A 24,126-nucleotide genomic window follows, 5' to 3' on the forward strand; every position below is an offset into this window, starting at 1 on the left:
TTAATTATTTCGTCTTTCTATACCTTTTTACTTAAACAAGACAGTTACCCCATCTTCTTTCGGAATTATACGAATTACTACAACCATATAATTTGGTATGCTGAAAATGCCGTCCTTGCTTATTTATAAAATATTAGTCAAATTAGCGTAATCTCTCTCTCTCTCTCTCACACACACACAGTTTTATTTATAAATGTATTCTAGGGAAGCCCATTTTTTGGTTTTCCGTGGGCAATTCTTCCCCATCAATGAAGTGAAGCAGAGTCCTCTTCTTGTAGTCTCCATTTCTATTTCACCTCTCCAAACCAAGCACACTCTTCATACTTGTCTCCTCATTCATTCTTACATGTAAGTTTATTTATGCCTATATATACAAATGTATGACTTATTTAATATTGCATGCAACTTGGTTCGTATTTTCTCTTCGTTTTACCGTTGCCTACGGTTACTGAAATGCTGTCTCCATTTCTCCTGCATCTTGATTCTTTTTACATTTTAAACTATTCTGTAGTTGACATTTTTTCATCTATTTTCAGCCCTTATTTTGTCAATCACCAACTTGTTTTGTATTACACTGTTCACATTCATAAAGCCCCAGTTGCTTTATTCTATATATTTTCTTAAACTGATCTATCGAAAAATATAACATAATAATATTATCGAAGAATATCTCCTCATTTCCTTTCACTTTTATACCAAATCTCTTGAACAGGATAAGTTTTGGGAACTAATCAATGAAGGAAGAAAACATGAATCTTCAGGTAAGCAATTATCGAATGAAGAAGAATTTTCACTTTATTGCAACTGATATATATGTATATATATGCTATGATCGAATTTCCGATATACTACTATTTTTCCCATTTTATTTTAAGTTGTCGTGGCCAAAAGTGGTGGTTAGAAAATGGTTGAACATACACAGCGGTAGAGATAAATATCACTCAGATTACAGAATAAACGGTATATTTTAATTTTAATTTTTCGAATATATATTTTAATTTTAATTCTAGAAATCAGCTCACTTTCAAAGGCGAAGGAAAAGTTGCTCCGACGATGGTCAATACGTCGTCGTACCTGAAGAATTATCAGGTAATTACTTTTAATTTCGTCAACGGATACTCGACTGTAAGAATGGATTAATGGTTAGCTATTGACTCTTTTAATTAGAAATTACTATTATGAATTTACTATTAGTGGTAATTAAACGGTGCAACTAATCCCCATTGTAATTTTAATATCTTAAATAGAAGAGTGGTTTGTGGAAAAGAATACTAGCAAAACTGAACGGCCGGGATTCAATCAGATGCCACCGCCACCAATTCCGAACTCCAACCTCCGGTAAGAAATTAAAAAGAATATTCCATGTATGATATACATCTATCTATCAAGGCTGACACTAGCCTGATAATTCATCTTAAAATGAAAAAAAATAATTTATCAGAAACAAAATTCAATACTCCACCACATTATTAATATGATATTCAATTTGATACAAAATCATTATTAATGTAGACCACATTACTTTTTCATTTTTAGATTTTATTATTATGGATGAGATTGAGTACTACTCCTATTATATTAGGAGTATGATATTCAATGTGATATTTTAATAAGAAATTATCATTTAATTACATCTCTATCAATATGTATGATATTCCGTATTCACCGCTGGAGGTTAAATTTGGTGTCCGATCAAGTTTTATAGTACTTTGTTAAATAAATTATATAAACAAATGCCACATCTATCTATAGATAAAATCTTACTCCATGTGAGAACATCCTCAAATGAGGGAGATGAGGACTCATGTACACCGCATCCAATTCAAATTTGTTAATCTTCAATTATGGAGTAATTTATTTAGTTATGCATGACATTATTCATCGTTGTGGGTTATGTCAAAAACAAAATGCTTATATCCTAGCTAGCTAGTTGTACACTTGGTAGTAATGATTTGCCCTACCGTTTTCCATGTTTAGTTACAACTTACAACTCACTTGATATTATTAAAACTTATACTCCCTCCCTCTGTCCCAAAAAAAATAGTCTCATTTGTGAACTGCACAAATTCCAATGAGAAATTTGGCAAATTAAAAGAAGGAAAAAAAGTAGATAAAGTAAGAGATAGATGAATAAAAGGTAAGAGAGCCTTTTCATTTATAGAAATGAGACTATTTTTTATGGACATCCCAAAATGACAAAATAAGACTATTTTTCGTGGCTGAAGGAATGGAGTAGTATGATCGAGCATCTGATTTGATTGGCATATTAAATGCCATTCTTCTTTTGGTGGATTAATTAATGATTTCCTTTAATCCTATATCAATATGTTTCCAACTTTACGCATGTTCTGTTATTTGAAATTTGAATAGATTGGAATATGAACATTAAAAGTGGTTTGATTTTGTAGATATAGTATGTTCGTGGGAACGTGGAATGTAGGAGGAAAATCACCAGACGACCAACCTAATCTAAAAGATTGGTTAAGAACTAAAGAACCTGCTGACATTTATGTCCGTGGGTAAGATCAGAATCATATACGTACATTCCTAAGTCGAATTTGCTTGAAAAATTATTTGATTAGAGACGTACAATAATATGAATATATTTATTTATACACATGATTTAAGTTGATAATCTATATCTATTATTTACTACTAGTATTTAGTATTTATACGTATGATTTAAGTTGATAATCTATAGTTCTTAGGATATACGGAGTATAAGTATATGATTTGATTTGATTCTTTTTCTTAGGGATATTGATATCATGGAACTTTCAAAAAGTAGGGTTTTTCCCACAAACTTTGAAATTGACAAATAATATCATGAACTTTACCCCAAGTTTGTTATTTTCCACCAGTGAAAAAATTCCGACTATATTAATAGATTGACGAACAAATTTGGATGGTGTTCTTCAAGAAAAACTATTCTCAGAGATTGAAAATTTTGAAACTCTCAAAGTTGTTGTCGAAAAATTATGAAAAATATCCGTATCATGATATTATTTGCCGGAATTTTTTTATTGGTGGGAAATAACAAACTCGGGGTAAAGTTCGTGATATTATTTGCCAATTTCAAAGTTCGTAGGAAAAAACCCAACTTTTTAAAAGTTCTATAATATTAGGTGTCAATATCCATTTTTCTTATTATAGAATATCTATTTGTAGGTCGTCTAATACGTGTTAATTTCTAATTAACACTATCTATGGTTCTTAGGATTTAATTTGATTTGATTTGATTTATTTTCTTATTATAGGATATCTATTTGTAGGTCAATACGTGTTAATTTGTAATTAATACTATCATATTACATGAATACTAATACTAATATATTGTTATGATTAATTATAAGAAATAAAACAACTTATATATAAAATTTGAATTTTCATATGTTGAATTAATCTTAAAACAATGCAATTCTTTAAGTTGTTATTATTATTACGGATAGAAATCCATAGGTTCCGTCTTAAAATCAATTGGTGATAGAAGGAGTGACTCATTAGAATTATATAGTGGTTTCACGTCTATGTGAATACCGATGTGAGATAGTTGTAATATATTATTTTAGTTTCAACTGCCAACACCCTCCCTCAAACCCTTCAAGGTGAACCTTGGAGGGGTTTGACTTTTTTCTGATCGATTGGACTATTTGTCCAATTTTTTTCTGATCGGTTGGACCACTGGCCCAAATTTTAAGCCCAGATATACTGTTTGGTCAGTCATTTTTTCGGTTTCAGTCCAAATATACTGCTGGATCAGTTAAATTTGACCCACAATCGGCGACCCGCTCTGATACCATGATAGAAACCCATGGATTTCTATCAATTACAACATGTGAGTTTTCTAGCGAAATGTCCAAGATATATACTAAAACAATAGTATTTTTTTTGTTACCAATTATACTAGGAAATGTATATAGATTTGTAGCAAAAATTTGAAATGATGAGTTGTGATTTCAGGTTCCAGGAGACTGTACCTCTGAATGCAGGCAATGTAGTCGGAGCAGAAGACTGTGGGCCGGCGGCAAGGTGGCTATCATTGATCCGGAAAGCTCTTAATGAATCCCAATATGGCCTCTCCCGACGCAGGAAACCTGCAAGCTGGTGATATGGTGGAGCAAGTCGCCGCGGACCCACACGCACAGGAAGATCCCGACCATCTGCTTGCTGGCTGCCAAACAGTAGTGCCTTTGTTGTTTCCTCCAACAACAATTTGATACTAAATCCTCATCATCGGAGAATCTCAATCTTGGTTACCTTGTTTAGTTTGATGTGATAAGTTAAGAGATTGCGCGCATTTTATAAATATGTTTGGAGTTTATAAACACGTTTTTCTTACGCAAGTCAATTCATAAGTTCGACATGAATTGAACTAAATTTTGGTTTACGCAAGTCAATTCATAAGTTGAACTAAATTTGAGTTGTGCACGCCCAATTTGATCAAAGGTGAATTTAAACACAAAGGCTTCACTAAGAAGAGATTGTGCAAAAACTGTGTATCAAATCTGTGAATGTAAATATTGTATTTGCATTGAGAATATTTATCACACACTTCACAATATATATAAGGATTTTCTAAACTAAATAAGGAAAGAGATAAATCAAGGATTGATACAATCCCTTGATAGAAGGCTATTAATAATACAATTAGAGACTTAAATCATTGCATTATTTTATGCTATCATCCCCCCTCAAGCAAGACGTCGGATGAGGTCCAACGTGTAGCTTGTCTCTGAAAAATTCAAACAAAGGGCGATGGAGAGCTTTCGTGAAAATGTCTACAACCTGTAAGTCTGATGATACGAATTGAGTCTCTAGCTGACCATTGGAAACAAGCTCCCTAACAAAGTGGAAGTCAATATCAATGTGCTTAGCACGTTTATGAGAACTCAGATTCTGACTGAGAAAGATAGCACTATTGTTATCTGAATAAAGAGTCGGGCAAGAAGACAGCTGGACTTGAAGCTCACGAAGAAGTTGGAGCACACACACCATTTCAGAAGTTGTATTTGCAAGAGCTCAATACTCGGATTCACAGCTAGAGCGAGAGACCGTGGGTTGTTTCTTGGCACTCCAAGATACTAGATTATCGCCAAGGAAAATAGAATAGCCATAAGTAGATCGTCTAGTTTCAACACAACGAGCCCAGTCGGTATCAGAATATGCAACAAGAGAAAACAAAGAGCTGCGTGTAAAACTTAAGCCAAAAGCTGGAGTGTTTTTTACATAGCGAAGAATTCGTTTTACCGCTTGAAAATGAGCAGTGGTAGTGATAAGGGTCTTCAAATGACAAATCAGGACGTGTAATTGTCAGGTACTATAGCGATCCAACTAATGACCGATATAAAGTAGGATCCTCAAATGGCTGGCCGTACGTTGAAAGTTGGCAACCTGCAACCAAGGGTGTAGAGACAGGTTTTGACTCTTCAAGAGATGCTCGTTGAAGGATATCACGAGCATATTTAGCCTGATTCAAGAAAATGCCAGAAGAAGTATAAGTGACTTCAAGACCCAAAAAAATAACCAAGTTTTCCAAGGTCAGTGATGGCAAATTCTTGATGATGGCGAGAGATGAAAGATTTCAAGTCATCGTAAGAATTTCCTGTCAGAATTATATCATCAACATATACCAAGAGATATATAGTGGAAGAGCCACGATTATAGATTAACAGTTAGGGATCAGAATGACTACAGAAAAATCCAACGTGTACGAGAAAATCACTGGGTCGTTGATACCACGCAAGAGGAGCTTGCTTTAGGCCATATATCGCCTTTTTAAGACGGCATACATGATTTGGAAATTGAGGATCAATAAAGCCAGGGGGTTGTTCCATATATACTGGCTTGGATAGAACGTCATTCAGGAAGGCATTTTGGACATCCAACTGATGTAGAGGCCAATTATTGGAAACAACAATGGGATAACACGACTCGAATTGTAGAAGCTCGAACAACTGGACTGAAAGTATGGCAGTAATCAAAACCCGAAAGTTGTGTGAAGCCTTGTGCAACAAGACGAGCTTTATAGCGATCAAGTGAGCCATCCGCCTTGAATTTCGTTCGAAAACCCCATTTGGATCCCACAACATTTACGTCTTTAGGACGAGGAATAAGATCCCAATAGTCCTTAAGAGCCATGGCAGAAAGTTCCTACTTTAGTGCATCAACCCATTCTGGTCTTTTTAAGGCAGACTTGATTCCACGAGGTGTAATCACAGTAATGAGAGCCTGAAATAAACGAGTACATGCATAATTTGGTATGTACTTTGGCTTGACGATACCTGCCCGTGATCGAGTTTGCATAGGATAAGTAGAAGATACTCTTGGCAGATGAACAATTGGATTAATCTCAATTGGTGGAGGAACAGGTGGATTCATCTCAATTTGTGCAGCGGGCTCAATGATAGGATCGAGAGACGACTGATTAACATGTTGATCGTTGATATCGGGCTCTTCTTGGTTGGGCTGTGACTGTGTCTCGTGTGGAATAGCAGGCAGCTCATGAGTGTTGATAGTAGGCTCATCTTGGTTGGTGTGTGACTGTAATTCAGAAAGTAGAGGCGGCTCATCACATAGATTGCAAGAACTTGGTTGAGGAGCCGAATCAGGATTTACATTTGGGAGCTGCAATTTCAATGGACCATCCAATCACATTGGTTCAGTAAATTCCGAGATAGGAAGAAGTTGAGAATTGTGCCTGTCAGGAGACTTAGAGAATGGAAAAGATGACTCATCAAATTTGATCGTAGCAACGAAACCCTTTGTGCGAGCTACTGTAACCCAAAAAAATGCAAGCTCTACTCTGTGGCTCAAACTTATTTGTAGTGTAGTCTCTCATACACGGATAAACCCTACAACTAAACAGATGAAAGTATGCAAAGTTTGGAACAGTTGAGAATAATAACTCAAAGGGTGATTTTCCATCTAACACCTTGGAGGGCAAACGATTTATAACATATACGGCAGTACTAAAAGCTTCCATCCAAAATTTCATAGGAGTACAGGAATGAAATAACATAGTAAGACATGTTTCAGTAACATGCCTATGTTTACGTTCCACTCGTCCATTCTGAGCAGGCATATATGGAGATGAAAATATATGGTGTATGCCCAACTCCCGGAATAACATCTGCACCTTTTTATTGGTAAACTCTGAGCCTCCATCACTGTGAAAAGTATTAATACGACTAGACAACTGATTTTCAACAAAAACCTTAAACTGAAGCAGCACTTCATAGAAATCAGATTTTTGTCTCAATGGATATAGCCATGTAAAACTAGAATAATCATCCACAAAAATAACATAATAGCGAAAATCAGATTCAGAGTTAACCGGCGTAGGGCCCATAAATCACAATGCACAATGTCTAAAATAGAAGACGATCGTTTTTCATCACGAACAAAAGGTAATCGATGACTTTTAGCTTTCTCACAAGCGTCACAAATCATCGGTTTGGGTAACAAAGCAGTAACAGATATGCTCCCAATTTTATGTAAAAAAGAAATTACATCAAATGCAACATGACCAAGCCGAGAGTGCCACAGTTCAAAAGTTGCTTTAGGCGTACGAGCTGCATCCAGAGCTGACTTAGTATCATCCAACACGTACAGACCATCCCTACGACTGCATTGAGCCAGAATGTGTTGATTTTCCCGATGCTGAATTTTGAAGTAATTATCAGTAAAAACCACATCAATAGGTAAATCAGTAGTTAATTTGCTCACTGAAAGTAAGTTTTTAGTGAGTCCGGGAACAACTAATACCTCAGACAGATGAATAGTGTTATTCAAATAACAAGTGCCAATTTGAGAGATAGGTAATAAGGCACCATTACCGACTACAACTGAATCTAAACCTGTGTATGACGTAGATGAGTGGAGTTGTGCCGGAGTAGGAGTCATGTGCGCGGATGCACCCGTGTCTAAGTACCAGTCAGAGATGGGAGGATCAGAGGCAATACTCGATGCGGAGAAAGCCTCAGCAATGTTGGCCACATGTGTGGTAGTAGCAATCTCACGATTGAATCGATCGGGACAAACGTTGGCATAATGGCCGCTTGTCCTGCATATTTGACAGTGAGGCTAGCGCTTTTGGCTAAAACCACCACGACCACTCTTTTTCGGACCAGAACCGCGACCACGAGACATTTGGTTATTAGAAGACCGAGAGTATGTGTGTGCGGTGAAAGCAGCTGGGGACGACATGTTTGGTTCAAGTGTTTGTTGAAACATGTCCCACGCTTCAGCATTGTTGAGAAGATCATAAAAGGATGGTAATGGGGACATAGCCATTTGAGTTGCTGAGAAGCTGGAGAAGTCAGAGCCAAGTCCTTTCATAAATAGATGGATTTTGTCTGTTTCATCAATGGATCGCCCAATTGCAGATAATTGATTGCAAACGAGTTTGAAATCTCGTCCAAATTCAGAGACCGAGCGACCTCCTTTCTTGATGGACTGAAGTTTTCCTTTTAGACGGAGTTCTCGAGCCTTAGATTGATGACTAAAAGTGTGCTCTAGTGCGAGCCAAACAGCGCGAGCAGTGGTGCAGCCGACCACCACGGACATTGCTTCCTCGGACAAGGAAGAGAATATGAGATTGACAAGTCTCTGATCATCAACACGCCAAGATAGGTATGCTGGATTTGGTGTTGAGTTTCCGTCAACGACCACGTCAGTCGGTGGTGCTGGACGTGATCCATCAACTAGGCTAATAAGCCCTTGACCAATGAGAAGTGGGTAGATTTGTCTTCTCCACAACAAGTAGTTTGTTGATGATAATTTAATAGTGAGCATATGGGTCAAAGTACCATATGGCAATGTATCAGAAGAAGAGGGGTTTGAAAGAAGCAGCCATGGCTTAAGGCCTATGAATTGAGGGAGAGCAGCAGAGATGTAGAACGAGAAGAGAATTGGGTTTCAGTATCCTAGGCTGATACCATGTGAATGTAAATATTGTATTTGCATTGAGAATATTCATCACACACTTCATAATATATTATATACAAGGATTTTCTAAACTAAACAAGGAAAGAGATAAATCAAGGATTGATACAGTCCTTTGATAGAAAGCTATTAATAATACAATTAGAGACTTAAATTATTGCATTATTTTATGCTATCAAAATCAAATCAGGGCATGTTGTTAAAAAAAGCTTACTATAAACCAGAACAAATAAATTGGGCCCAAGACATTTAAGATAACACCAAAGCCCATCTCAATGAAAGCTTATTGTTAAATTATTTGCTATTGGATATACAAGAAAAAACTTTTACACTAATCTCTCGTGGCTTTCATCATTGTTAACAACCACCTCCAGTTTTGATGCATCACTCTGCTTTATCGGAATGTCTTGTATTTCCATAGAGGGGGAATTGTAGTCTTTTTGTTTGCCCCATACCACAAAGTAAAGCCCAAGCACAATCACACCTGCACCAACAACCCTGCATTCATCTTAATTATTAGTAACAAAAATCCTATAAATAATATGGTGAATAATAGTGAAGATTACTACATACCTTCCTAAGTACATTTTCTCAGAGAGAATGAACGAGCTCAAGAAAGCAACGATGATCATGCTCAGAGGACTAAATGCAGTGACAAAAACAGGGCCTCTTTTTTTCATCACAACTCCTTGCACGTAGTAAGCAATGCCCGAACAGAATATGCCCTGCAATCCATGTATGCATATTTTATATATATTTGTATTAGCAAGTAAAATTATGAAATTATTAACTTACACTGTAAATAGCTGCAAGAAAGCTAGTGTTCCATTTGATGGCCCAAGCCGCAGCATTTCCTTTCTCCACCACTAATGCCACTGCTGCCCCTTCTACGGTTCCTAACAAGCATATCCATGCAGTTAAGGAGAGTTCCGCAGGATACGTACGCAACGTCACAGCCTACAAACAAAATGTTGGCAAAAATTAACAAAAATAACTATAACAATATTTCTATAAATAGAGACTATATGATTAATTAATTACCTGCAAGATCATGAAAGTGGCCCAGCTAAAGCATCCAATAGTGATCATGAGGGCACCCTTGATTGTGCTTTGAAGAGAAATTTGAGGTTGTTGATGAAGGTCACTAGTGGGTCCTGATCTGGTCCATGGAAGGTCGAGATTAGGGCCAGTTACCAATGTCATGATCATGGCTCCTGCAATTGTAGCTAGTGTGCCCAATATCTTTGCTTGGCTGCGGATGCTCATCAACTTTACCTTCTCAATCCTTAATTCATGCAACAAATTACCAATAATTATTCAACACTCAATTTATTATGTAAATTAAAATTTATATCTAATCATGGAGCACCTGAAACACCATGCCATCACGAATGTAATTGCCGGAAGAACGTTTGCCATTGCAGCTGCAAAAGTCGCTGTTGTGTACTTCATCCCCAAGAAGTAGAGATTTTGGTCTATAACTGGCCTTTAATAAATATTGAACATACATTTATAAGTTTCTTTTCACTTTATAATCCTAACACAAGGAAATAGTATTAGAATTTTTTTTAAAAAAAAATCAAGAGTATTCTTTGAATAAATAACGATTTTGCGTGGTAGTCACTTAACTTGTGATGAATCCGCGAATTTCTGATGTTTGTAAATGCTGGTAGAAGATAAAGACTACGACACAAAGAATTTACGTGGTTCGATTTACTGAAGTAAATCTACGTCCACGGGAAGAAGGGAGGGCAAGATTGTATTGCTTGATCTGGGATTACAGCTTACAACACAGACTTGCTATATGATCTTTTATCTCTAGAGTTAGTAAAAATCTTTTTTCTATCAGATCTAAGTTCTATTTATATATTGAACTGAGATCGTGGCTTGCATCACCACCCTAAGTCGTGGAGGTCATGGAGGTCATGAGATCCTGCATGGCCACTAACTAGGCAGTGGCTTACATCATCAGTAATTATGTCGTGGATGTCGTGGAGGTCATGAGAGCCTGCATGGGTCCACCACTAGATAGATCGTGTAGTGGAGGTCGTGGCTCCCAGTTCGGTATTGCCGAGCAGCTTTTGCCGATGCTGAGACCGAACTGCTGAACTATTGCCGAGCAGCTTTGTAGAGCTTGATTGGTCGGCTTTTACCGAGCTATAGGCTGGGGCCGAACTCTTTGGTAACGCCGAACTGATACTCTTTCTTGGGCTTTAGGCTGATGGGCTTTACTGCTGTTGGGCTTGTTTAGTACGTACTCCATCACTACCCCCCCTGGCGCCGTCTGTGGGAAACCAGAGAACCAAATCTGTGATAAAGCGAATTTTTGATCCTTTTTCCACCACTAAAAAAAAAAATGCATACCAGATCACATAACACCCGTGCCTCCGTCCGTGATAACCATGAGGAAGCTAATCCAGCAGCCCATAGGCCTGGAAAGCAGCCTCGTGAGAAATCTGTCTCCAGTTCTCACGAAGAAGGAACAAGCCACTCCAGGAGAGATCGCACCGAGTCTTCCCAGCAGCCCGATTTAAACGAAGCTGTCAAGCTGTTCTTGGCCGAGAAGCAGGAGGAGTTCTTAACCTTCCTGCAGAAGAGCCAACAGCCGGAGAAGACAACGGCGGATTCTCCCTCCTCATCCAGACATGAAAGTCACTACCGCAGTAGTGACGTGTCTTCCAGGAGAAAGAATCCTCAACCCCGACATGTTCCTGTTCCTCCTCGGTACCGGAACCACAGGAGAACTCCATCTCCTCCGTACCGAAGAGATGTCGGGTTCGCCATGTACGGAGCATTAAAGACTCCGTTCTCGGACGATATCACCCGAACTCCTTTGCCGCGGAACTACCGGACACCGTCAATGACTTATGACGGGCTAGTGGATCCTCATGACTTCTTGGGATGCTATCAATATAATATGGCGAACCAGGGTCTCAATGAGGTCCATATGTGCAAGCTGTTCCCCGAGCTGCTCATCGGGAACGCCAGAAGGTGGTTCGACAGCCTTCCTCAAGGCAGCATTAGATCCTACCGAGATCTAATGGATGCTTTCCATAGGAGGTTCTTTCAGAAAGCGGAAGCCCGAATTACTTCGGCTCAGCTGCTTTCTATACGTCAAGGTCGCGACGAAAAGATCAGCGACTTCCTGACGAGATTCCATAAGGAATGCCTACAAGTAGATAATCTCAATGATCTACTTGTCATTTCGGCATTCCAAAATGGAATCCTGCCCGGAGCTCTCTACAGAAAGCTCGTGGAGTGCGGTCCGCAAACAGCTCAAGAAATGTGGGACATTGCGGACCAGTTTTCCCGTGCGGATGAGGCAGACCGTCGAAAACGGTCTTTAGACAGCTCATCCCGAGAAGAGAAAAAGAAGCCCGATCAAAGCGGCCAGGTGCTTCCTCGCCGAACTCCTTTTGAAAGAATTCAAAGGGCACCGGTACAAGGCAGATTGGGGCCACGTCTCCATCCTGAGAAGCCGCCCGCTCAGTTCGTACCATTAAACAAGTCAAGAACGGAAATTTTCGAACTACATTCCGATATGTTCGAAAAACCAAAGCGGATGACGAAATCAGCCGCGCGGCGACCTCAGGATCAATATTGCTCCTTCCATCAAGCCCACGGTCACGATACCGAGGAGTGCCGAAATTTGGCTGCAGGTATTGATGTTCTTGTGAAAACAGGAACGTTAAAAAAATACCAAAGCAAGCAGCCGAAAAAGAACAAAAAGCAGAGAGGTGCGAACTGCAATCCTCAGGATCCGAAAAGGCATGAAGATCCCGAAGACGACGACGAGCCGCAATATGATGGAGTAATCCAGACTATTGATGCTCTCCCTGCCGGGAAGACTAAGTCGTCCCTAAAAGCAGAACGCAGAGGTTCCAATCAAGAGGAGCCGACACATAAAAGGCTGAAGAAAGACGAAGTGATTACATTTTCAGATGCCGATCCCGTCCCAGCCATCTCTCCTCACCAAGACGCTATTGTCATTCAAGCCGGAGTGGCAAACAAACTGATCCACAGAGTATTTGTGGATACAGGAGCGTCAGTCAGCGTTCTTTTTAAAGAATGTTTCGATAAAATGGAAGTGGATCCAGCTCGGCTCAGTCCGGCTCCACTTCCTCTGAAAAGTTTCGCCCAGGAGGACACCCGCCCTGAAGGTATTATCAGCCTTCCGATCACGGTGGGAAAAGCGCCTACAAGCTCCAATACGATGATCGAGTTCTTTGTGGTGAAAGCTCGGTCCCCGTACAACATCATCCTGGGGAGAGACTGGCTCAACACAGTTCGGGCCGTTTGCTCTACTTATCACCTCACCATCAAGATCCCCACTAAAGGTGGGATAGCGGTCATCCGAGGTGATCAAAAGAGAGCAAAAGAATGTCTGCAGATTGCGCTTAAAAGTGCCGAGCAATCAGTTCGGCACCATCAAGCATAGCAATCACAGCAACCGGAGTCAGAGGCAAGCGAGATGACCGAAGTCACTTCAGAGCCGAACTCAATGACCGTTCAGTTATACGAAGATGATCCATCCAGAACGGTCAAGATCGGCTTCACAGGAACGCCTCTACTCCGGGAAAAGACCATTCAGCTCCTCAAGGAGTACAAAGATGTCTTTGCATGGTCTTCGTTGGACATGACCGGAGTGCCCCCCGAGGTAATCACTCATCGGTTAAATATTGATCCTTCAATCCGGCCAGTAAAACAGAAGCAAAGACTCTTTGCGGCAGAAAGAAGCCAAGTCATCCATGACGAAGTCCGCCAATTACTAAAAGCGGATGTACTATTCGAGGTGAAATATCCTTCTTGGGTGGCCAATCCTGTGATGATCAAGAAAAAAGGAGGAGGATGGCGGATGTGCATAGATTTTACCGATCTAAACAAGCACTGTCCTAAAGATTGCTATCCCCTTCCGAATATAGATAAAAAAATAGAAGCTTTGATCGGCTTCGAAATTTTCTGTTTTCTTGATTTATACAAAGGATATCACCAAGTGTTGATGGATGAGAGTGACGCTCCGAAAACAGCTTTCATTACCGATTTCGGCATTTTCGCTTATATAAAGATTCCATTCGGTTTAAAGAATGCCGGAGCCACTTATCAAAGGATGGTAGACAAGCTTTTTCGGCACCTAATCGGAAAACAGGTTGAAGTGTATGTCGACGACATAGTTGTCAAAAGCAAAAGCACTTCGGAGTACGAAGACAACCTCAAATCCACTCTCGACGTGCTCCGAAAAGCCAACCTCAAACTCAACCCCCAAAAATGTACCTTTTTGGTAGATTCGGGAAAATTTCTGGGTTGTTGGGTTTCAAAGGACGGACTCAAGGCAAATCCCTCAAAAGTTCAGGTTATTCAGAACATGGCGATGCCGAAGTCCATACACGATGTGCAAAGACTAACTGGATGTCTAGCCGCATTGAATAGATTCCTTTCCCAAGCAGCCGAAAAGCAACTGCCGTTCTTCAAAGTGTTAAAAAAGGCACCAAAGTTTGAGTGGGGAGCCGAGCAGAAAAAGGCTTTTGACGAGCTCAAAAGTTATTTAGCCGAGCTTCCAATTCTCTCTGCTCCAACAGATGCCGAAGTGATTTTCTTATACTTAGCGGCATCTGATCAAACCATTAGCGCGGTGCTTGTACGAGAAGAAGGCCTAAAGCAGTTTCCCATCTACTTTACAAGCCGAGCATTAAGAGGTCCAGAAACAAGGTATCAACCTCTGGAAAAAATTGCTCTGGCGTTAGTAAATGCAGCAAGGAGACTGCGGCCATACTTCTATGCTCACAAGGTATGCGTCTTAACCGATCTGCCTCTTCGGCAAGTTTTGACCAAGCCAGAAGCATCAGGCAGAATCGCCAAATGGGCCATAGAGCTGGGAGAACACTCAATCGAGTACCTACCTCGGAAAGCCATCAAGGGACAAGCCTTGGCAGATTTTCTTGCAGAGGCCAAGTTCGATCAAGCAATTCCTGTTATTGCCGAACAGAAGAATTCTGCCAATGCCGAACTAGCACAGCCCTTGGAATCCGAAGTAGAGCCGCCGGACTGCTGGAGCGGATTCGTAGATGGAGCTTCGAATAAAACGGGAAGTGGAGCTGGTATTCTGCTTATCGCTCCCGATGGACACGAGGTAACCTATTCACTTCGGTTCTCATTCCCAACCACTAATAACGAAGCCGAATACGAAGCCCTCCTTGCCGGACTCCAGTTAGCGCAAAGTCTGCTCGTCAAATCTCTCAAAGTCCATTGTGATTCACAAGTCATAGTAAATCACATGTTGGGTACAAGTGAAGCTCGTGACGAGAGAATGAAGAAGTATTTGGACAAAGCGCAAAGCATCAGCCGAAGTTTCTCCTATTTTCGGATAATCCGCATTCCCAGAGCGGAAAATAGCCGAGCAGATACCTTAAGTAAGTTGGCCTCAGATCCGAGCTCAAAGGCGGAAGAATTAATGCATCGAAGCATTGATGAAGCCGAGGTACATTCAGTATCCAGCTCGCCGAACTGGATGACGCCGATCTTGCAGTATCTGGATCAAGGACAATTGCCCGAGGATAAGAGAGAAGCTCGGAAGATCACGTGCCGAGCACTTCGGTACGAACTTCATGAAGGAGTCCTCTTTAGAAAGTCTTACCTCCAGCCGTTATTGCGGTGCGTAGGACCAGAAGAGACGGACTACATCCTCAGAGAAGTTCATGAAGGATCGTGCGGTAGCCACATCGGAGCCAGAGCTTTAGCTAAAAAAGTTCTGAGATGGGGATATTATTGGCCAACCATGGTACAAGAGGCAGTGCAGCTCGTCAAGACAGGCCCGAAGTGCCAAATCCATGCAAATATCCCAAGGATGCCGCAGACCGATCTATCCACTATGCAAAGCCCTTGGCCTTTTATGCAATGGGGTATAGACATAGTAGGACCACTACCACAAGCTCCTCGGCAAATAAAATTCCTAATCGTTGCCGTGGACTACTTTACGAAGTGGGTGGAAGCTGAACCATTAGCTACGATAACGAGCTCGAAGGCATTGGATTTCGTCTGGAAGAACATAGTGTGCCGATTTGGCATACCCCACATCCTCATCTCGGATAACGGGACTCAGTTCACCGACAAGACGTTCAAAAATTGGTGCCAAGAGCTGAATATTCAACAGCGGTTCACTTCGATCTCTCATCCACAAGCAAACGGACAAACGGAGGTAACAAATCGTATCCTGGTGAAAGGGTTAAAAGCTCGGTTAGAACAAGCCAAAGGACAATGGGTAGAAAATCTCCCTCAAGTCCTATGGTCCTACCGAACTACACCCACAACCTCCAACGGTGAAACTCCGTACAGTCTTGTGTACGGCACTGAAGCCGTGATTCCGGTGGAGATCGGCATACCCAGTCCCCGAACTCTAAATTTCTCAGCAGAAATGAATGACGACGGACTGAGAGCCGAGCTAGATCTTGCCGAAGAAAGAAGAGAATTGGCATGCATAAAAGCAGCCAAGTACAAGGAGCAAGTAGCCCGGTATTATAACCAAAGGGTGAAAAAGCTGCAATTTCAAGTGGGAGATCTCGTCTTGAGAAACAACGAAGTAAGCCGAGCAGAAAAGCTGGGCAAACTCGAACCCACATGGGAAGGTCCGTCTCGGGTGTCAGAAGTCCTCGGCAAAGGGTCTTACAAATTGGCTCACATGTCAGGAGAACAGGTACCCCGAACATGGCACATTTCCAACCTCAAGAAGTTCCATTTGTAAGAGACAGTCCGGTCAGTCAGTCAGTCTTGAGTCCTGTTCGGTCAATGTGCTTTCTTTGGTTTGCTTGGTCTTTTTGTCTATGTGCGTTTTGTCTATGTGCGTTTTGTCTGTCTATGTGCGTGTCGTCTCTTACAAATGTTGCTGAGGTATCTTGTTCTTCGAAGGCTGATCCCCTTTTTAGAACATATATAAGCTAACGATTGTGAGTCAAAGCTTCTAAAGAGGATACAAGACCACAATTCAGCTTAAACAAGCAGTTCGTCTGAAACGAGCTGCAGTAAGCCAACGATTGTGAAGTCAAAGCTTCTAAAGAAGATACAAGGCCACAATTCAGCTTAAACAAGCAGTTCGTCTGAAACGAACTGCAATAAGCCAACGATTGTGAAGTCCAAGCTTCTAAAGAGGATACAAGACCGCAATTCAGCTTAAGAATCAAGCACTTCGTCTGAAACGAACTGCAACGAAAGTCCGATTCTCGCGATAAAACTTGCCTGAATTAGGACAAGGGAAAGTCCGATCCACGCGATAAAACTCGCCGAATTAGGACAAGGGAAAGTCCGATCCCCAAATTAGGACAACGGAAAGTCCGATCCGAGCGATAAAACTCGCCAAATTAGGACACTAGACGAGTCCGGTCAAAGATGTTTATTTCATCAGACCAAAGACGAGTCCGGTCAAAGATGTTTATTTCATCAGACCAAAGACGAGTCCGGTCAAAGATGTTTATTTCATCAGACCAAAGACGAGTCCGGTCAAAGATGTTTATTTCATCAGACCAAAGACGAGTCCGGTCAAAGATGTTTATTTCATCAGACCAAAGACGAGTCCGGTCAAAGATGTTTATTTCATCAGACCAAAGACGAGTCCGGTCAAAGATGTTTATTTCATCAGACCAAAGACGAGTCCGGTCAAAGATGTTTATTTCATCAGACCAAAGACGAGTCCGGTCAAAGATGTTTATTTCATCAGACCAAAGACGAGTCCGGTCAAAGATGTTTATTTCATCAGACCAAAGACGAGTCCGGTCAAAGATGTTTATTTCATCAGACCAAAGACGAGTCCGGTCAAAGATGTTTATTTCATCAGACCAAAGACGAGTCCGGTCAAAGATGTTTATTTCATCAGACCAAAGACGAGTCCGGTCAAAGAAGAGTTCACTTCATAAGACCGAGGACAAACATCAACTTACCCCGTACCTTTATCCAGAATGCCGAAGTAATTCACTTCGCTTTCCGGGGGGGTAGTGATGGAGTACGTACTAAACAAGCCCAACAGCAGTAAAGCCCATCAGCCTAAAGCCCAAGAAAGAGTATCAGTTCGGCGTTACCAAAGAGTTCGGCCCCAGCCTATAGCTCGGTAAAAGCCGACCAATCAAGCTCTACAAAGCTGCTCGGCAATAGTTCAGCAGTTCGGTCTCAGCATCGGCAAAAGCTGCTCGGCAATACCGAACTGGGAGCCACGACCTCCACTACACGATCTATCTAGTGGTGGACCCATGCAGGCTCTCATGACCTCCACGACATCCACGACATAATTACTGATGATGTAAGCCACTGCCTAGTTAGTGGCCATGCAGGATCTCATGACCTCCATGACCTCCACGACTTAGGGTGGTGATGCAAGCCACGATCTCAGTTCAATATATAAATAGAACTTAGATCTGATAGAAAAAAGATTTTTACTAACTCTAGAGATAAAAGATCATATAGCAAGTCTGTGTTGTAAGCTGTAATCCCAGATCAAGCAATACAATCTTGCCCTCCCTTCTTCCCGTGGACGTAGATTTACTTCAGTAAATCGAACCACGTAAATTCTTTGTGTCGTAGTCTTTATCTTCTACCAGCATTTACAAACATCAGAAATTCGCGGATTCATCAACTTGCATATCAAGAAAACTCAAGTGTAGAACTTGATCTAAAATGGTCGTGTGTGCGCGCACGTGAGAGAGAGGGAGATCGCTTACTCCAAAATACTCATTAGCATTATCTTGAGGAACGTAGCTGTAGTCATTCTTGGCCTTATTTTTCTGCGGAACATAAATGTCATGCATATTAGATAGAAAGTATGGGTTCTTGATATGAAGTTAAAACTAAATTTCTTGTCAACTAAAAAACTAGCTAAAATATAAAAAGAAATTATAAAATAGAGTTGATGTGGAAACTACTTGTCTAAGATGAAGGCAAAAGGGGCGATGACTAGGGTGGCGACAGCGTGGCGATAGACGACTAAGACGTAGTTGCTCATCCCCTCGTTCAAGGCGGCCTTAGAGATGATGTCCATCCCCGCCAGCCCGGCTTGCAGAAAAACCACTGCTAAAAAGGGTTTTGCCTTCCCAAACACTACTTGCAAACTCTCTCTTCTTATCTTCATTTCAATTCTCTTCTCTTATCTACCAAAAATAAATTTCAAGATTAATATATCAAAATATCACTCGCAAATTGCCATGCAACTCTATGTGTTTACCTAAATTCCTATATCACTCTCCTCTGATAATTTTCCAAGATGCCACTCCTGCTTATATATACTCATATGCGTGCTACACACAGCAACACTCAACTCATATGTTAGAATCTCTTTTAATTTTTCTTTAACAAAAAGAAAAAGTGAATTTCACATTTATTTACGAGTGTGAGTGTGTGTATTACATTTGCGGTTGTACGTTTACTATATATATAGTAATTTAAATAAAACAAATACTACAAAATTAAATATAGAGTTTACCTCATCAAACAAATGGCGGATAAAAAGCATCAAATTATTAAGCACCTACGTGCCTTTCTTTGTGTTATAGCTTTTCTATTTTCAAATCTTTTCTTCTATATTTCACACTTTCACTTGTACATGAATATTAGCAATTAATTAGAGTAATCGATAATAGTTATTACTAATACCCCACACCTGGGTGCGTGCATGACCTTAAATCATTTCATTAATCCCTAATTCATCAGCTATTTATTAATAGTATCAAGGGTTAAGGTTAAATAATTCTCAATTAGACTTTATTAATTATAATTAGGGTGGGTTTAGGTTAAATTCTAGCTAATTATATTTATTAATCTCAAAATAGAATGTAGTAATCCACAATATTGTGCCTTCATAATTAAATAGATACTCACTCGTCATTAACTGGTGGGTATATGTCCACAAGTAAATAGATTATATCGTTTCCAGCTAACTCTTAGAACCCTTTTCATATTTGCTGAAAAATGCTCATTTTGGAGACATATTTAGTAAATTGCGTGATGGATGGTTGCATCTTTTGATTGATGCAACATGTGACTCAATAAGTATTATACTCCACTTAAAGATCCAATTGTTTAAATGTGAATTGTAAGTATTTTTATTTGTTTATTGTTAGACTTGTTGTTTAATTTTTTAACACGCCTTTATTTTTGAAGTATTTTTTTTAGGGAACGCGTCTTTAATATATATAGCCAAGTGGAACAATATATTGAAGACTTGAGGAATTGTGATAATTAGATACAATTGCAAATAAAATATCTCAGCGGACTACTCCAAGAAGTTTGATTGACTGTGTAACAAACTCATTAAAATCAATTGAGGACTCTTTAAATATTTAAGAGCACAATTAAGTAGATGAAGATTCCTCTAATGAAAGGAATTCTGCTAGACAATCCACGAAAAAAGATGCTTGGATTTGTATAAAAGTATTTTTAATGTGTAATCCCGTGGATTCCCTTTTTGTATTAGTTAGCAATCATAAAAAATTGTTGGAGCAATGCATGGAGTGTTATTTTAATCACACTAGTACTTACTTATTAAAAATGCAAAAGGCATTATTTTTTTTAATTGGGTGTTGTCCAACCCACGAAAAAAAAATTAGACAATCCTCTATAATTTGTTTGCATTCAACGTTGAAAGTTTTATTTCTTGCCCAAGAAAGAAATACATAAAGAGGAAGTAATCAAGAAAAGAAATATTAATTCAAGTTTAAAGATATGCACAATTATTATAAAAACTCTATATTTAGAAAAAGTGGCTAAAATAATATATGTCCTATAAAAGACGGTTAAATTAAAAGTTAAATGAGTAAGCATTGATTGATCCATAAGACCACAACCAATCTCTCCTCTACTAGTAACAAACACCATTTATTCTTCACAATCACCTTCATCACATCACATTTAAAGCAGCTACGCATGAAGAAATATGTATATATTACGTCAAATAAGAAAAAATTGCCACAAGTAGATAATAATTAAACACTTAGTGCCCAACATATATTAGCCTTTTGATATAGTACAATAGATGTGTATGAATGCATTATGGCCATAGTATCATGCTATATGGTAGCTTTTCTACTTTAAAATTGATTGTGGTATCTGCATTGGCAATGCACCAAACATGTATGGCTATAGAATCTGCTGTCATGCTCATTACAATCAACGTTTCAGATTGCAAATTATATATGCCTCCCATTATAGTCTTTGCTTTGGATAAATTTTGTGTAGAGGATGAGGATTCCACTTCCACTTATTAATTTGGTTTAGGCACTATAATCTTCAAACTATGGCGATTCACATTTCGATTCATTTACTGAGGTCGAATTGCGAATATTTGGAATATAATTAGTGTTTGTTGATGGATTTGGCTAATCATGTCGATTTGGTCAGACAACACACTAGTTAGATCACCTCACTGAGATGTTCAAATGATCAATTCAGATTCATTGAGTTTTCATTTACATTTTCTTTTTAATGTGTAGAGTTGGATCAATTTTTGGCCGACACAACTTATTTGCAAATATTGCACTTGGACAAATCTTAAAAATAAAGTCAATTTAGTAAAGTATGGTACCATCCATGGTATATCATGTTTCCAACTTTAATGGGCCTTATCATCAGAATCACATTTTTCAAAATATGTAGTACATTACAATTTTTATTTTCTCCTTATTGATAAACCATGATTTTACATGTAGATAGCTTATTTTGATCGATTTTTATATGGGGTTGAACATGATTTTATCTATACCCAAACCAATTGATTAGTAATTTTATTTAGTTTTAAGAACCAAAAAGCTTATAAGAAATGAATGACATAGCAAGCTCATTGAAGGACGGTCCCCAAAACGGCCCAACAATCCAGTTACATCGTAAACACCAATCTCGTGGTACAATTCAGAACATGTCCAATTGCCAACTCAGTGGTCCATTTATTTTGTCTAAAAATACATAGTATTTTGCTAGTTTATGGATTATATTTTAATGCCCAATTTCTCCCCGACTTTACAAGAAGACCTAGTAATCGATTTTAACTATCATATTTCATACTCCCTCCGTCCCATAGTAGATGACATAGTTGAAGAATAGCATAAGATTTTAGGAAATGTTGTTTTGTGTGTTAGATGGAGAGAGAAAATAGTATATTTATATTAATGTGAGAGAGAACTTTTTCCAAAAAAGGAAATGTGACCTCTTTTGTGGGACAAACTAAAAAGAAAAGTGTGACATCTATTATGGGACGGAGGGAGTATTTACTACACCTTTGAGAGAGCTCTGTGATTGATCAAGGAATATAAAGGCAAGGATTTCAAGAAAGATTGAAGCAAGAATAGATTATTCCATAAGATTTTTTATCTTTGTTTTTTATGTTGAACATGTATTTTCTTGTAATTTTGTTTTTGTTATTCAGTTACACAAGTAGCTAAACTTCTAAAATTTAGGGATTGAGAGTGAGTGACTCTGATGTTCCTTTGATTATTTATCTAATATTCAGACATTGTTTTACTTTAACTGTTCATGTTCTTAATGTTTTTAATTATCTGTAAAATAAATTAATGATCTGTTGTGTCATTGCAAGATTTGCAAAATGAGTAGCAATGCATAAATAGAAATAATTAACACCTTAGGACAATAAAGTTGAGAGGTTTAAGACTGAGTGCAAACACATGGATCTTATGAATAATTAGTAGTTGCATAATAGGGATTTTAACCGTATGATGTTGATTCTAATGTGTAATCCAATATCTAAATATTCTGAGAGAGGGTTTAGATTATAATTAACAGATAAATGGTACAGTAGTAATATCTCATTTTAATTTAATGGAGTATCCAACTGTGTCTAATGTTATTTTTCCTTCTTTGGGATAAGTGGTCGATCCAGCAAATAGGTAAATGTGACTTACTAATCATTCGTTCTTAATAAATCAATGGGCGGTTATATATGTATACATAATCGAACTTTTTTTAACATTTTACTTTGAAAATCAATTTATAAACATTACTTGATTTAAAATAACTTTCATACTAATCATTTTTGCAAGACTTTTAAAAAAAATTGAAATTATATATATAATACATTTGTTTATTTTGTCATATCCAACTTTATGTATCCATGTAATTACGAATCCTCCAAGTAAGCATGCACTTATTTTGTTAAAGTGAGGAAGTATACAGTAGTATTATTAGCAAAGCCTTATTTTTCGTTTAGAGCATCCACAATGGCGCCTAGCGCACCGTCTAGCCGAGCGCCGGCGCTAGGCGAACCATTGCAGGAGCCGAAAACCGCCGAGCGGTTTTTCGGAAATGAATTTCGCCTAGCGCTAGGCGGTCAAAATCCGCTGGCTATGCGCTGGGCGATCCGCTCGGCGCCATTGCAGCGCCCGGATCGCCCAGCGCATAGTCCAGCGGTTTTTTTTTTTAAATTTTCGAAACACTATATATACGCGATTTGCACTTCATTTTCATTCGTACCACTTGTATTAACGAGTACTCTCTCTATCTTAATTTCTGTACAAGATCAACACCGAGAAATGAGTAACGCTGGTGGTAGTAGTGGAGGTAGTGGGGGGGACGCTGAGGAGTACGAACGTCGAATGGCCGAAGCGTTTGAGGCATATACCAACCGCGGGATAGACCAATGGATGCAAAGAGCCTTGCAGCCGGCAGTACCTCGACCTCGGCCAGTTGTCCATCGCCGACAAGCGATTGATCGTGATCACGTAGCTGCATATCAGCGCCTATACGAAGACTACTTCGCAGAGGAGCCGCGGTTCAACGCCAACCTTTTCAGACGACGTTTTAGGATGCAAAGAGCCCTGTTTATGCGTATTGTTAACGCCTTGGAGCAGCGATATATGTATTTCCGCTTCAGGCACGATGCGGCTGGCAGACCCGGCCACACACCACTGCGGCAATCCGGCAGTTGGCCTACGGAGGCGCTGCAGACATGTGGGACGAGTACCTCCACATCGGTGAGACGACTTCCCTGGAATGTATGAAGTATTTCTGTGAGGGCGTGATTGAAATATTTAGTGATCAGTACCTTTGAAGCCCTACCCCCCAAGACTGTCAGGATCTGATGCAGATGCACGGGGAGAAGCATGGGTTCCCGGGAATGTTAGGCAGCATAGATTGTATGCATTGGGAGTGGAAGAACTGTCCCACTTCCTGGAAGGGGTTCTACACGACCGGCTATAAGGGAAA

The 24,126-nt window shown here is 39.5% G+C and overlaps 2 protein-coding genes across 3 annotated transcripts; one reads left to right on the forward strand and one right to left on the reverse strand.

Annotated features, from left to right (window-relative positions):
• The first annotated feature begins 323 nt into the window (after positions 1–323).
• On the forward strand, positions 324–4,233 carry LOC121805231 (type I inositol polyphosphate 5-phosphatase 8-like). The gene is made up of 6 exons (XM_042205033.1): positions 324–348; positions 713–761; positions 1,011–1,089; positions 1,248–1,338; positions 2,409–2,519; positions 3,961–4,233. The coding sequence occupies exons 2-6, from the start codon at positions 735–737 to the stop codon at positions 4,106–4,108; spliced, it is 456 nt and encodes a 151-aa protein (XP_042060967.1). The 5' UTR covers positions 324–348; positions 713–734; the 3' UTR covers positions 4,109–4,233.
• Positions 4,234–9,191: 4,958 nt separating this feature from the next.
• On the reverse strand, positions 9,192–19,286 carry LOC121748588 (WAT1-related protein At2g37460-like). Of its 2 annotated transcripts, XM_042143057.1 has the most exons (8): positions 19,142–19,286; positions 18,843–19,067; positions 18,642–18,704; positions 10,313–10,429; positions 9,985–10,228; positions 9,739–9,900; positions 9,517–9,668; positions 9,192–9,441 (listed from the first exon to the last, which is right to left on the reverse strand). In XM_042143057.1, the coding sequence occupies exons 2-8, from the start codon at positions 19,046–19,048 to the stop codon at positions 9,270–9,272; spliced, it is 1,116 nt and encodes a 371-aa protein (XP_041998991.1). In that variant the 5' UTR covers positions 19,049–19,067; positions 19,142–19,286; the 3' UTR covers positions 9,192–9,269. The 2 variants fall into 2 exon arrangements, with proteins under 2 accessions (XP_041998991.1, XP_041998982.1); XM_042143048.1 differs by having other exon boundaries at positions 18,843–19,286.
• Between the last annotated feature and the right edge of the window lie 4,840 nt (positions 19,287–24,126).

Source organism: Salvia splendens, chromosome 1 (genome assembly GCF_004379255.2).
Source record: "Salvia splendens isolate huo1 chromosome 1, SspV2, whole genome shotgun sequence".
NCBI lineage: Eukaryota > Viridiplantae > Streptophyta > Magnoliopsida > Lamiales > Lamiaceae > Salvia > Salvia splendens.